A 15,970-nucleotide genomic window follows, 5' to 3' on the forward strand; every position below is an offset into this window, starting at 1 on the left:
ATGATTTCAAATTCTTCGTCAAAGAATCCCTCAGAAATAATTTTAGATTTTACATATGTCTTGCATCTAAAAATATACCCAAGACACAGTTAAACGTGCTCAATCATACTGTATAATTCTGCATGTCCAGATGGGCTTTAAATTGCATCTGAAATAAATATAATATATGGTGAAATATATGTTGAACCATTACGCAATGAGTTGACAATTGTTTTAGGTATGCCTGTTTGCGCTAAGATGGAACCCGGTTGCAAAAATGGCCATGAGAGGGGCACGAGTCGCTATTCGGCTTGTCCCGGAATAACACGAGTTGGTCACGAATGATTCTAACCAGGGTCTGCATGGATACTAGTTTACTGAAGATTTTCAATTGGCTGAGTTCACAGAAAGTGTAAACATAAAAATGAATATTACCTGAACAACTTAATTCTCAAATAGGCAATATACTTACTCCTTGTCCCAGTTAACTTTATCGAAGCAATTGTCTTGTTTGATAGGGATTTTTTAGAAGTTGATGGATGACAAAGTAGATTATTTATGGATAACGACTAATTGGTATAGATCCTTGTAATGTTGTCAGCTATCTAAACCGAAACATGACCATTACAGTAAATTAAAGAAGTTGTTATTTTTGAATTGTGTCTACTTTGCAATTCTTGTCTGATAAATGTTCAGTCTGAAAATATGTTCAGAACAAGATTACTGCACAAGTTCACAATGGGAATTACTCCAACAGAGTCCATGTCTCAAACAGTGGCCATAATCATCTGTGATGATCAATATAACTCAATCTCATTAAAATCAGATCTGAGGACATCCCATTACGGGTCACGTCAGAACGACCTTTCGCAAATTTTGACCGACCACTGAAATGACAAGAAATGGACATTGGCCAATCAGATGGCAGCTTTATCGCGCTTTACGACACTAGTTTCAAACTGGCGACTACGCTTCGAAACATATTTTGACGTGTTCTCTATTAAAAAGTTTATAGCTGATAAGAGGAACATGCTGGAATGGCTTATAGATGGCCTAGATTGTATGGATATAGTCATAAAACCCGTAACTGTCGTTCGGAATACCCCGTGTTAAATATATTGTCGTTGCATGATTAGAAAACACATTTCGACTGTCACTTTCATGATCTGGTAAGCGACGCTATGATTGGTTGGATGAAAGGTCGTTCTGAAGTGACCCTTGATGGGATGTCCTGAGATCTTTGTTTAGCGATAGCCAGAACTAAGATCTGATTTTAATGAGATTGAAAATAACTGAAATATTCCACACAACATATGGTAACATCCTTGATATGATATTTAATATGAGGGAAATTGTCTCTTTTGTGCCACAGTTTTAGGCATTTCTTTTCCAAGTCTTACACAGACAGTCCTTTTATATAACACTGTTATTCATCCTACTGTTGTTTGTATTTATATCATTACTGAAGCATACCGATAATTTATTAATACCATATTCTACAAAATAAGCGCCTCAAAATTAGAAATAGGGGCTCTTATTAGAATATTATTTTGGTGAAAAAAACAGAGTTGAAAGATTGTTAAGTTCATGGTTTATGCTGACAGCCTGAAATGTTTATACACGACAGATATATTTTTCCAGAATTTAATTGCCCATAATTAAGGGTGCATATGACACACGAGTGCGTATTATACACGAATAAATTTAAGTTTTGTGTACATTGTTCAATCGGAAGGGGTGTTAATTGGGATTGTTCACTTGCCAATATATTAGCAAATATTGCCGTGGGCGTTTATTATGTCGAATACGGTACTTGCTGACACCACGTGGAGCGTTTCACACAGATATCTTGGAATAACTGTCAGAACTTCCATTCTCTTTTGGGATAAGTAGTAGTAGAGTTCTCTCCCCTACCAAGACGAACCCTGCCAGTTTGATTCTAGTGTTAGTAAGATGTTCAATAACATGATTTAGTTTATGTGACCACGTTGTGTTCATTGTTGATCTCAATATGTTTGTTTTAAATCTTTTAAGAATGTGCAAAGTTATTAGTTATGGAGAATAGTCATGGCTTTTTTTAATGTTTCTACATGTTAATATTCTGTTTCATTATAATAACTGATTTCACTTTTTAATCCACGTTGTCATGACAAGAATAATACAGAGGGCAGGCTTGGCAGCCAGAGGCATCATTCCCAGTCTCATGACCTTGATTTAGTCACATTGCTAGATTTGTTATCACCTTACCACCTATATAGATGTTGTTTCAGAAGGCTGTAGAATAAATATTATCTTAAGATTTCTTCTGTAAAATCATGTCCTTTCTGATTTAAACAACCTGAAAATATTTCATTATTTTGCTCTTTGGGCAGACCAACATGTTAGTTATAAACGATATGTTTTCATGGTGACTGTGCTAAAGGTCTGAAAAATTAAATATATATTTGTTTTCAGTTTTGGGAGTCCTAGCGAAATGGTTTAGTTGGCAAAATGTCCTACTCAGAGTTGGATCCCTTTGCTGTGCAAGGACATGTATTTGTTTTCAGTTTTCTAAGTCCTGGCGAAATGGTTTAGTTGGCAAAATTTCCTACTCAGAGTTGCATCCCTTTGCTGAGCAAGGACATGCTGGTTATGCAATAAAATCCCAGGTTTGGCCAGATTATGAACCTTAGTGTAGGAGTACCCATGCTCCTGTTTGTTTTTTTTTGAAATGACAAAAAAAATGGTAAAAGTCTACAACTTCGGGGTTTACTCTCATACCAAGAGGTAGTGGAACACTGTTCAAAGCAGAATTAAGCCCACTTCATTCACTGACTCCCCTTCCTCCAGCATTCCACTTCAGCAACACTCCAGCTGTGCCGTGTGTCAGTACGATTCCCTGTGGTCTGCTTGTAGTACACTCCATATATTTGCTGATATACATGTGCAATTTAGAAAGATAAATTTGTCTGTGATGAAGACCTGATAGTGTTGGTGTGTAGTGACTGCACCTGATGTAAATTGTAAAAATCTGTTAGACCACTGGGCTGTTAGCATAGTAAATACTGCAACTGATGTAAACTTTACACGTCTGTGTGTTGAATTGAGATCTGATAGAGCGCTGGGCTGTTAGCATAGTAAATACTGCACCTGATGTAAACTTTACACGTCTGTGTGTTGAATTGAGATCTGATAGAGCGCTGGGCTGTTAGCATAGTAAATACTGCACCTGATGTAAACTTTACACGTCTGTGTGTTGAATTGAGATCTGCTAGAACGCTGGGCTGTTAGCATAGTAAATACTGCACCTGATGTAAACTTTACACGTCTGTGTGTTGAATTGAGATCTGCTAGAACGCTGGGCTGTTAGCATAGTAAATACTGCACCTGATGTAAACTTTACACGTCTGTGTGTTGAATTGAGATCTGCTAGAACGCTGGGCTGTTAGCATAGTAAATACTGCACCTGATGTAAACTTTACACGTCTGTGTGTTGAATTGAGATCTGATAGAGCGCTGGGCTGTTAGCATAGTAAATACTGCACCTGATGTAAACTTTACACATCTGTGTGTTGAACTGAGATCTGCTAGAACGCTGGGCTGTTAGCATAGTAAATACTGCACCTGATGTAAACTTTACACGTCTGTGTGTTGAATTAAGATCTGATAGAGCGCTGGGCTGTTAGCATAGTAAATACTGCACCTGATGTAAACTTTAAACATCTGTGTGTTGAATTGAGATCTGCTAGAACGCTGGGCTGTGTGCATAGTTAATATTGTACTGGGTATAAACTGTACACAACTGTGTCTTGTAGAAGTTTACACTGAAACCATTTGTAAAGCTGAATTGTTCAAGTTTACCATGGTTACCATTTTGGATATCAGGAAGACTTTTGACAAAAGTGTCTTGAGAGAATGAGACTGAGGTCAGCCGTTTGAAGGTTTTATCTTTACAGACAAGATGCATGCATTCTGACAATCATCTTTGTGTGCCACCATTTACTTGTTGATGGCTCTGTAAAGCTATAATTGGTGACCTAAACATACCCTTGACCTCCAGGAGTAAGGTGAAGGACAAGTATATCCACAGCAGACGTCAATGTTAGCTCATGTATAACTGAATCTAAAGCTACCTGAATAAAAATATCTGAATTGGACTCTTTACTTGTTCCTGACTTGAACTACCGATAACCAAGTGACCCTACATACCACGTGACCAAGAAACCAAAGGTTTTCAATTTTTAAGCTTATACTGTGAAATCTGCAACAACTCGTTAAGCCAAAAGGAATATATGCATTCTACATGTATATATAGTTTGTTTTTGTTTTGTTGTTTAATGCTGCACACATCAATATTCCAGCTGTATGAGGGGGGTCTGTACAAAATCGAGTCTAGACCAGACAATTCAGTGATTGATGTCATGAGTCTCAATCCATGCAATTGGGATACGATGACATGCATCAAGCAAGTCAGTGAGCCTGACCATCTGATCTTGTTAGTAGCCTCTTACAGCAAGCATGGGTTGCTGAAGACCAATTCTAACTCGGATTTTCACGGGTATGTTACCTACAGAGCTCACTTTGTGCACGACGTAAAATGTCAAGCATAACAGGAAATAACATTGTTCATAATCTTGTATTTCAAAATTAACATTCACATAGACTATTTTAGTTAGTTTTTAATCCCTTGTACACTCTAACAATGACATCACCGGGTGCAGTCTTATATCTTCCATAGACTCAGCTTATATTGACTGCCTTTCAGAAGTACAACAATGTAGATTTTGACTGCACACTTTACACAAGATAGCATTCAACACACAGAGAGATCGTACCTTATGAGTGGCCAACACGAAGGAGGTGAGGTGAGGTGAAATTGAGTTTAACGTCGCGTCCAAGATTATTGCACTTATATAATGACGTGGGTGAGACTGATGCTGATTTATAGTGCTAGCTCACTGAGATACCATGCTGCAGACACAGTATACTGACTCCGAGCCGACCAGTCCTTGTTTTAGCCCCTTAATGCTCAAGATTATTGTGCAAATATAGTGACCTGCATTCACGTGTGTGTGTGTGTGTGTGTGCTTTTGGGGTGAGTTGAGGTGAAATGGGGTTTAACGTCACCAGACAGGGTAACAACAAGTACCATCTTTTAACGTCTTTTGGTATGACGCGGCCGGGGATTGAACCCCGTACCTTCTGCTCTACCACTAGACTATGGAGGCGGTCTTAACACAAAGACTTCTCGCAAGTTCTAATATCAGTTTGAAAAGGTAACTTTACATGTTATATATATTTAATGGAATATCAAATTCATGAGTGAGTTTGTGAGTGAGTAAGCTTTTACACCACTTTTAGCAATATTTCAGCAATATCACTCCGGGGGACACCAGAAAAGGGCTTTACATATTGTACCCATGTGGGGAATCGAACCCGGGTCTTCGGCATGACAAGTGAAGCTTTAACCACTAGGCTACCCCACCACGCCATCAAGTTTATAATGGTTGTTATGGTGCAGTGTTCCTTATTATCATTCACTTCACTGTTAGTATGTATTGGATAAGAGATCCCAGTTAATAGCTTCTATGTATTCACAATACTGAGCCATGTCTTTAAGACAGAGCCCCGTTAACCCCAAACCAGATAATTACTGCCGGGAACATGTCAACAAAGTAGCATTACTCTGTAACCAGCTGTCTGTAACCATTATTTATCATCCCAAACTGGCTCCCACAGGAGATATGGCTTGGATGAGATCAAGCAATATCTACACTGTAGATATCGCTGCAATGAAATTACATCACAATGCTTTGCAGACCATTGTGACATCACTAGTTAACATGACGTCACAATCAAATGACATCACTAATAGCTCTGCTACTGAAGCTGTTAGCAGTACTTTTTACACTGAAGACACTGCTAATTACTGTCTACAAATTGAAAAAGTTGGAAGAATGATGTTGGATGATAAATAAAATCTCACCCTCATGTCTTTTGACATCAAATATATCAACACTCGTTGATAAAAGTGGCAAAAATCCTCGGCAAGCCTCGGAATTTTTCCACTTTTATCAACTCGTGTTGATATATTTGATATCAAAAGACACTCGGGTGAGATTCTCTATTTGTTAATCAGGAAATTTGTTTATCATGCTGATTTCAGTGGGATTGCAACAGTGAGGGTTACATTGTATATCTGTTGTATCATACAACTTCTATGTCAAATTATATCAGAAACCGGTATCTCTAAAAACAAACTTTGTTGCATCATGGTGACTATCATTTATCACATGACAATCATCACATTCAGTACGACGGAACCAGTGATATACTTCAGTATCTGAAGTTAATCCAATGGATACACTCCAACTGGAACATTTCTATCAATGTACAGGTATGTTTACTGATGTTTTATAGGATACAGGGCTTGTGTTTACTGGTGAGTAATATTTAGGTACATGCCAGGTTTACATGCCAAAATGTTTGCCATGATGAAATAGATCAAGAACATGATGTTAAAGCTTATACAGTGAAATCTTTAATTACCCGTTGAAAGGAAATATGTCATTTGTAGTACATAAACCTATGTATTACCATGGTTACCTATAGAGCTCACTTTGGGAACCAATTAATATAGGTATGGTGCTGACAAACCTAGAAACTTGACCAAACCAAACCAGGATTTGAACCTGGCGTCATAGGTTTCTGGCATGCACACTGAATCGCATTACTTTAGATTTTCACCCATTTTTATCAGATGCCAGCTTAATGTGGGAGGAAAGTGATGCAGGTCTCAGACGTTTACCACTTCGATGAAACCCACGAGCACAGGTATGGTGCTGACAAACCTAGAAACATAATCGGGGCGAACCGGGATTCGAACCCACAATCACAGGTTTCTGGCATGCCCAAGAGACGCAACTCTGCACAGCGAATCCAGCGCCTAGATGTCAAAAAGAAACATTGCTGGCTTCTTGAGAATATTTCTAGACAAAAAACTCCTACTAAAATCTTCTAATGCAGGAGGACCATTTGTTTTGGAGATTCAGAAATCAGAGTATCAGGAAACTGTCCATGCTGATCCAGCTACTTGCACCATCATGACTGTGGCATAAGAAATTGAAAATAACAATGTCACAAATCTGGTTTTATTTCCAGGGGATTAACACATTATTTGCACAAGGAACTTTGCAAGGGAAAGAAGAAACATGCAATGGAAAATCTTGGAAAAAGGAAACAACTTTTTTGTTCCACAAACAGATCATCACACATCATGCTTTCATTCATTTGCCATTTAACATGTTGAACAGTACCTGGTATAATACAATGGTAAACTCACATAAAAAAAATTTGATTGCACTAAATCAAACCAATGAAAACCGCCCTGCTACTTCAGCAGTGTTCCCAGAAAACTGTTCTAAAGCAGACATTTTGTCAGGCTGTCTGGCATCTTCTCTTGAATAGCCAATAACCTTACACGTATATATACCACTCAAAGACTACTAAAGAACACCCAATTTTATCATAAGACTATTGTTAATATGTCATGCCCATATCAGATTAACAATAGTCCTATGAAAAAAATTGGGTGTTTTTTAACTTCTTTTGTTTGTTGTTTAACGCCGCACTCAGCAATATTCCAGCTATATGATGGCAGTCTGTAAATAATTGAATCTGGACCAGACAATCCAGTGATTGACATCATGAGCACCGATCCACGCAATACGATGACATGCATAAACAAAGTCAGCAAGCTTGACCACCCGATCCTGTTAGTCGCCTCTTACGACAAGCATAGTCACCTTTTACGGCAAGAATGGGTTAACTTCTTTTGAGTAGTATATATATATGGTTCAAAGGATAAACCAGTAGGCTGTAAATATGGCAGAGATTCTATTTTGAAGACCACCTTTTCAGACTCTTCAAGAAAGTCTATTGACGTGTGCCATCACAGTCATGCCCATGTAGAACAAGTCGCCTGGATAGTTTCGTAGTTTTCGCTTTTCGGGAACACTGTTTCAGTATAACATAATCAAATCCATTGCACACAATACATGTTCTTTCAAATTTATCAAAAATAGTTATTCTGTATATCGACAAACTTTCCAATCTTATTAAAATCAGATCTTAGTTCTCGCTATCGCTAAACAAAGATATGAGGACATGTCATGTCAGAACGACCTTTCATCCGACCAATCAAAGCCTCGCTTACCAGATCGTGAAAGTGACAGTCGGAATGTGTTTTCTAATCATGCAACCTTGAAAATGTTAACACGTGGTATTCGTGTTTCGAGAAAGCTGCTTTCTAATGTGGCTGATGTCGACTTCTTGTTAGTCATTTCAGTGGTCGGTCAAAGTTTGTGAAAGGTCGTTCTGACGTAACACGAAATGGGATGTCCTCAGATCTCTGTTTAACGGGCAGTGAGAACCTAGATCTGATTTTAATGAGATTGACAAACTTTCATAAGCGGGATATGCCTAAAGAAACAAAATATTGTTCCTTCTCAGACTTTCACACAAGAAACAAACAAATAATATATCCACATGAAAGTATCGTATTCCTGCTCTGGACAAAAAAATTAAAACATTAATGCCCATGCTTGTACATGCATATTTTCTTTTTCTCAATACCTGATTATCATGTGTCCGATATTCAGTTACACACATATTGCTGTATGTTTTATTCTGGGAAGACCATGTCGGTGATAGCTTTTATTCAAAAGCAACAGATACTGAACTAGACTGTGTAAGTCTGTTGGGAAAATAATCATCTGATCATTCTTTGAGAATGTCTTTACATGGGAGACAAACCTCATATTAGATTTGCACATTACCTCAATCAAACCAACATGAAGCATCATAAACTCTCCTCCCCACCTCCTCCGTACAGATCTGAGGGGTGTGCTTGCAGAAGAGTCAGCTGGACAAGTGGACAGGGAGGCTGTCGTCATGGTAGTGCTCATCTTCCCAAGGCAAGAGCATCCAATAGCCTTTTTTTTTATCAAAAGTCTTGTTTGTGGATAGTGCTAACAGGTACATGATGTGATATAGTAGACCAAACAGAATTCGGCAAATCTAATATTGAACACACTTGCTGACATAAAACACAAAAACTGGAATTTCTCATTAACTGATAATCTATCCCTTTTCCATCTTAAACGAGGCATGGGAGTTTACTAACTGTAAAACTGTCTGGCGCTACGATGGCGCTACGATCGAGCCTGGAAATTCCCGCCTAGTTCAGCAAGGGGGGAAACTGGACTTTTACAGTCAGTTAACTCCCTTACCTCGGGAAGATGTCCCTTACAAGTACACATCCGGGGTAGAAATGGTCTTCAGCAACCCATGCTCGATGTATGTATTTGATAAGAGATCCCGTTTAATAGCTTCTATGTATTCACAATACTGAGCCACCCGTGAACATGGTGAAGATCCGGGGTAGAATAGGTCTTCAGCAACCCATGCTTGTCATAAAAGGCGACTATGCTTGTCGTAAGAGGCGACTAACAGGATCGGGTGGTCAGGCTCGCTGTCTTGGTTGATGCATGTCATCATATCCCAATTGCGTGGATCGATGTTCATGATGTCAAGCACTGGATTGTCTGGTCCAGACTCGATTATTGACAGACTGCCGTCATATAGCTGGAATATTGCTGAGTGCGGCAATAAAAAAAATAAAAAAACATTACAAGTACACACAACTTTACCCAATATGAAATACATGAGATATGGGGTGAGTAAATATAAAACAGCAACCATCAAGATGACCATCCATACACATTCGCATTCCTTATTGCGAGTTAAAATGACTAGGAATAGTTATATATTAATCATGTTAATAATTTGATAAAATCTGTCAACGATGGACAGTTAAATAATTAACAATATGTCACATTTTATCTTTAAAATTAGATTGAGAACATTTAAAAGAGGAAACTATTACTAAACTACACAACATAAAAACAGGATCAACAACCAAAGATGTACACATATGATGTAAGCTAGGGACCGTGGGTACTCAGATTACTTATCAATGCTGTCCACCCCATTAAAGGACTGCCTCCGTGGTCTAGTGGTAGAGCGTCCGCCCGGAGAGCGGAAGGTCCGGGGTTTGATCCCCGGACGCGTCATACCAAAAAGACGTTAAATGATGGTACTTGTTACAGAAAAAACAGTTGTTAAATTATAGTTATAAAATATAATAAAAAGGAGCCCAGAGACTTTCATTTTCAGATCCTGATACTGTAGTAATCTAGACTTGCCAAACATTATAGACTTGCATGGGCTGTATTGGATATATTTGTTTCAGGGTCTGTATGACAGACTACGCCTCACCATAAACCAGTCATTATCCTCATTTATAAGCAGGCATACCACACATCTGCAAATTACTGTTTTTCAAAAAAAAAGAAAATACAATCAAAACCCAACCTACGTGTCCTATTTTTGGATTGACTGTAATAGGAAAAACACAATTCTTTTGGCCTTATCATTCAGTCACTCATTACCAAGATTACAGTGAACAATCAAAAACTTTTTTAATGCATTGGTACCACATATAATGAACACATCAGACCATAAAATGAAAGTTGGGTCGAACCATCAAGGATGGAATTTGGGCTTAATTCTTTCCATCTAAGAAATAAACTCAACATAACAGTAATCACATTACCATATTCGACGTAATAAGCGCCCCGCTCTAATAAGCGCTCACTGCGATATTTGCTAATATATTGGCTAGTGAACAATACCAATTAGCACCCCTTCCGATTGATCACTGTACACAAGACTTTATTCATGTATAATACTAATAAAATATAAGTGTTATTTGCACCCTTAATCATGTCAAAGGCTGTCACTGTCAGCATAAACCACGAAATTTATCTTTCAACTCTGTTATTTTCACCAAAATAATATTCTAATGAGAGCCCCCCTATTTCTAATTTTGAGAGCGCTTATTACGTCAAATACGGTAATTCGGTTTGCAAAGTTTGCGTGTACCACTACCATACAATCATGCTACATAAGCCTAACCATGTGAGCCTGATTGAGTTCTGCCATGTACACCTAGTACATGAGTCACTGTCTACCTCGACACACCCTCATTAACGGAGTGGGCTGGTATGTTTAAACTAGTATCCAAAGTAAACACCTATTGGTAGTGAGTATCTACACCTGCTTGGCTCACCTTATACCATGTTATACAAAGTCTTCAACATGAAAATACCCACAGTGCCTCTAAATGAAAAAGATTTGGGTTGCAATGATTAAGATGTAAAAGTCTTTAATAACTTTAAATACTACATATCTTTGTTGTTGTTCATATTGATTCAATGATACCAATAATTACTATGACTGAAATTGATGTAAACTAAGATACAGATGGTGCTCGGTTCATTATGATATATCTACTACCTAATAAATCAGCTTAAATTAAACTTAGAAAAAAAGCATATATAAAAAAATTCATATTTAAATAAATAAAAATCATGAATATGCGGAACATGGTGAAAAGAAACTATAACATGTCTCAGCAATTCATGAATATTGCACTTCATGTAAAATGCACTAGCGAAATCAACTTCTGACATACATGTATTTAAGATTTCAAAAGGTGTATGCACAACAAGTCAATAGACCACATTAACATTCCATGAATAATTCATCAGTTTGACAATGGCTCTAGGTACACAAGAGTTCAAGCACTGCAGGTCACAACGGATGCTTACAATTTCTTTAATCATGATTACAAAGCAACTTGCAAAAAGATGCCCGCGGAATAACAATGGCAATTTGAGGCAACAGACAAGGTCACAAGAAACACGATTATCGGTTTAATGAGTGTAATTCACATACACGTCAGTTATTAATATAACGATCAACATGATCATTTTGTGCAGCAGATGGTCATGTACACAACTAACATGTTTAAGACAAAAGAAACTCATACCAAAACAGATCTTCTGCAGTGACATATTACATTTGTACATAGTTATAAATATGGTAGAGTTGACAGTACCAAGATGGAATAATTAATATGTAATGTATCCCCGAAACAATTCATCCTGTTTCACACTATGCAAGTTTCATATAACTCAGTGACGAATCTCCTGGTTGAGGTGGTAGCCAAGGAATTTTACTTCTGAACAAAATTCTGTAGCTCACAAACCAACATAAAACCGCAATGAACGCAGCAGCAATCTTCTGAGGAAGTGTGTGGAATCTATAAATAACACTCACTAACAACATAAATTCCCACAATATAACAATAAAGGCAAGAGCAGCAACGGTTGCTTTAATAAATGGGGTGAGAGTTTTTAGTGAAAGTCTCCCTTGTGATATATCTCCCTCTGTTACTTTCCTTTTCTCCTTCAATTCATCATCATACAACATTTCTCCAATCTTCTTCCAGTCCTTGAACACCTTGACTTCTTCAGATATGGTCAATAAACAGTGTATCAAAAGAAAAACATGTCCAGATATATCTAACCCAATCCATTCTCTTCCTGATCGGACACATTCTATTTTACTGTTTATTCCTAGCTTGGTGCATTGGCCGACAGTGCTGTCAATAAATTCAAACGATTTTGTGCATAAATACCACCAGAATGTTCCAACAGCAAGCCGCATCATGTGCCGTCTCACTTCATTCCACCGTCCAAAACAGTACACAGAACTCGTCAGGAAAATGAGTAGAAGTAGAAGCGTGAAGGTCCATCCCCATCCCATTTTGACGAAAAAGACATTGAAGAAGTTTCTTTTGTTAGAAAAGAAGGATCTTGGGAATGCAAACAAATCGCACAAGACAGATCCAACCATTACCCCGATGAGATAGACACCAATTTTTACAGACGTGTCGATCAGCAGCACGGAACGGCAAATTTTCATGACAAGCATCACCGCGAAGTGACCAACATGTGTTGGTTCTGGTATGGGCTTTTTTCCTGTCATCGTTTTGCGATCTGGTCGTCTCGTAGAGTGAACGTATTCGAAATGACGTCGGGTAAAACCCGAGTTCCCTTCTCGTGTTCCCCCTTCCGCAGCCATCTTGCTTTCGATTTGACCCGGAAGCTATTAATTGCAAAGGGGGATAATTGTTTTTCAGTCTATGTTACTTGCATACCTTGAGTAAATATTTCCAAAAGCTTCCGAACACCATATATGTTTTCATTTATTGTCAAGACTACGACTTCCTTCATGTTTATTTTTCAAAATGGTTAATTTGTAAATGTAACCAAGTTATGACTTGAAGTTGGTTCTATTGTCTTGCTTGGCACGAAGTTTGGTAATCATTTATTGCTGGGCAGATACACAAGTTATAAATTTCAGCAGCAGACGAAAAAAGTGGCCTTTGATAATTTGAATCAATCTTGCTGAAAACACCAGCTGTTCTATGCCTAGTGTCTTGTTAACAGAGTAATAAATCCATCAGATTTACTATCTCCAGGAGTTCGTCTTCACCTATGGTTGCAATTATTTTGAAATCCAATACTACAAGAATGAACATGATACTAATCTGACCAATATCACCACAGGGAAGCGATTATGCAATGATCATGGACCTAATGCAGACCCCTCTCATCTCATTACAGATGTGTTGTCAGTGGCAGAGTATTAGTCCTGCACCATGACTGTAGAATGTATGTATATATGATGTAATATAAAAAACAATCCAGATTATTGTAAGAAACTTGGGATGTGGGAAGATAAGGGGGGTTTATCATATTGCTTATGTAAGTGATCTTGTGACAGGGTATTCCTAACATATGGATGTGGTGAGATTTTTGTCATATGAAATCAGCATAAGAAAATAATTATTTTTTCTTAGGAGAGAAATGTTTTATTATAAAAGATGTCATCGACCCATAGAACCAGAGAATGATAGGAACCTGAGTCAATTTGAAAACACACTGAGACTGCAGTTTTGTGTAACGAAGGTGGGTTTTTTAATTTTTGAAAATGACCCAAGCACTGCAAGACAATTTGTTGTTTAAGCCATACGCCGCAATATTCCAGCTACATGTATGTGGCCACAGCCTGTAAATAATCAAGACTGGACAAGACAATCTATTCATCAATATTGTGAGCAGCAATCCAAGCTGTTGGGTACATGCTATCAACACTCCAAGTCACAGAGCTTGACCATCTGATCCATTTGGTCGCCTCTTATAACCAGCAAAGGCTTTCTTCAGGTTGCTGGCGACCTATCCCAGAATCCCAACAGTGGAAGTCAGTCTGGAGCGTGAGCTGATATATAGTAACTCAATAGGGCTGCCATTGAACCCAAAACTCAGTATCGATAATCAACTACAATGTCATGGTAATCAATGATTGATACTATAGAGCTAAAAATAGAATGTTTCATTACAAAATCTTATTCTAGTATAGATTCTGAATTCTTATTTTTTTGTATCCATATTCTCATTTTGTCTATCAATGCAATAATTTTTGCAATTTATTGATTTGTTAATGTCAAACACCTCATCTTTTGAAAAACAAAACATACACAAATGATACATACAATTCTTTATATCAATCCTTCTGGCTTGTCTATTACATGAAACATTCTCAATTAATGATGCACAACACATAAAGATTTAATTCTAAAATAAATATGTAAAGTAGCTGCACTATGTGCACCTTGTACACAGTTTGCCATCTTTAACTGCATCTCCATCTATTAAGATACATCCCCTGGATCCATTCAGCTTCATTTTGAGACCGTTTCAAATGGCACAACGCTAAGAAACCATCCAAGTAAATTAATCTCACGACCAAGAGAAAATACCATGCTGAGCTAGAGATAAGAGAGACAAAGGTGGTGATGTCACTCCCCCCATGTGGTGATTGGGTCCACGGAATTTATCACGATAGAATGGAGACAAAATACACTGGATAGCTGTGGACACCTCCAATCACTCTATACTCATGTAGCTGTTTCTGCATGTCCAGTTAAGGCTAAAAACAATAATAGTCTTGGTTCTCAGGCACCACCCGTATCATCATAAAGTTCGCCGCACGTTTCATTTTTATTTCCATTTTTTTTTAAATATAAAAAAATCCTTTAATATTCTAGTGAGTGAGTGAGTATGGCTTTACGCCGCTTTTAGCAATATTCCAGCAATATCACGGCGGGGGACACCAGAAATGGGCTTCACACATTGTACCCATGTCGGGAATCGAACCCGGGTCTTCGGCGTGACGAGCGAACGCTTTAACCACTAGGCTACCCGACCGCCCCTTTAATATTCTAAGTCCAACAGCAGTCAAATACTGTATTCCAGTATTTTACTGATCAAGGAATACATTTTGTAAGAAGGCCCTTTCCCAATTTTAAGTTGATTGGACACATTGTTTATTTGGTTACACAACTGTTTATTTGGAGACATACTACTACTAGTATAACCTATAAGAAAAAAATGACTGCCCCCTGCACTTTATTTTCAAAAAACATGCCTAAACACCAATTCTTTTATTTTTTAAGCCTAACATAACTATACCATAACTTGGCATAACACAACTCAAATTTTTGTTTGTTTGTTGTTTAATACTGCACTTTGCAATATTCCAACTGTATGATAACAGCCTGTAAATATTCTAGTCTGGACCAGACAATTCAGTGATCAACATCATGAACATCGATCCCTGAAAATGGGATACGATGACATGCAATCAACCAAGTCACTAAGCCTGAACACCAATCGATCAGTTCAATCAGATCTGGGGCGGTCGGGTAGCCTAGTGGTTAAAGCGTTCGCTCATCACGCCGAAGACCCGGGTTAGGTTTTCAGACATGGGTACAATGTGTGAAGCCCATTTCTGGTGTCACCCGCCGTGATATTGCTTGAATATTGCTAAAAGCGGCGTAAAACCATACACACTCACACTCACTCAATCCAATCTTGCAGCAAGAGTCAAACGTTGGAATGGTTTCCAATCTGTTTGCACTATGGATATGGCAAACAGTCACCAGAATTGTAACTTGTATACATGCAATGAACCTATTCTG

The 15,970-nt window shown here is 38.0% G+C and overlaps 1 protein-coding gene across 1 annotated transcript; it reads right to left on the bottom strand.

Annotated features, from left to right (window-relative positions):
- Positions 1 to 9,532: 9,532 nt before the first annotated feature.
- LOC124137590 (acyl-coenzyme A diphosphatase FITM2-like) lies at positions 9,533 to 13,044 on the bottom strand. Its single transcript, XM_046503958.2, has one exon. The coding sequence runs from the start codon at positions 13,006 to 13,008 to the stop codon at positions 12,037 to 12,039; it is 972 nt and encodes a 323-aa protein (XP_046359914.1). The 5' UTR covers positions 13,009 to 13,044; the 3' UTR covers positions 9,533 to 12,036.
- Between the last annotated feature and the right edge of the window lie 2,926 nt (positions 13,045 to 15,970).

The sequence above is a fragment of the Haliotis rufescens genome, unplaced genomic scaffold (genome assembly GCF_023055435.1).
Source record: "Haliotis rufescens isolate VD_foot unplaced genomic scaffold, xgHalRufe1.0.p SCAF_19, whole genome shotgun sequence".
Classification (NCBI taxonomy): Eukaryota; Metazoa; Mollusca; class Gastropoda; order Lepetellida; family Haliotidae; genus Haliotis; species Haliotis rufescens.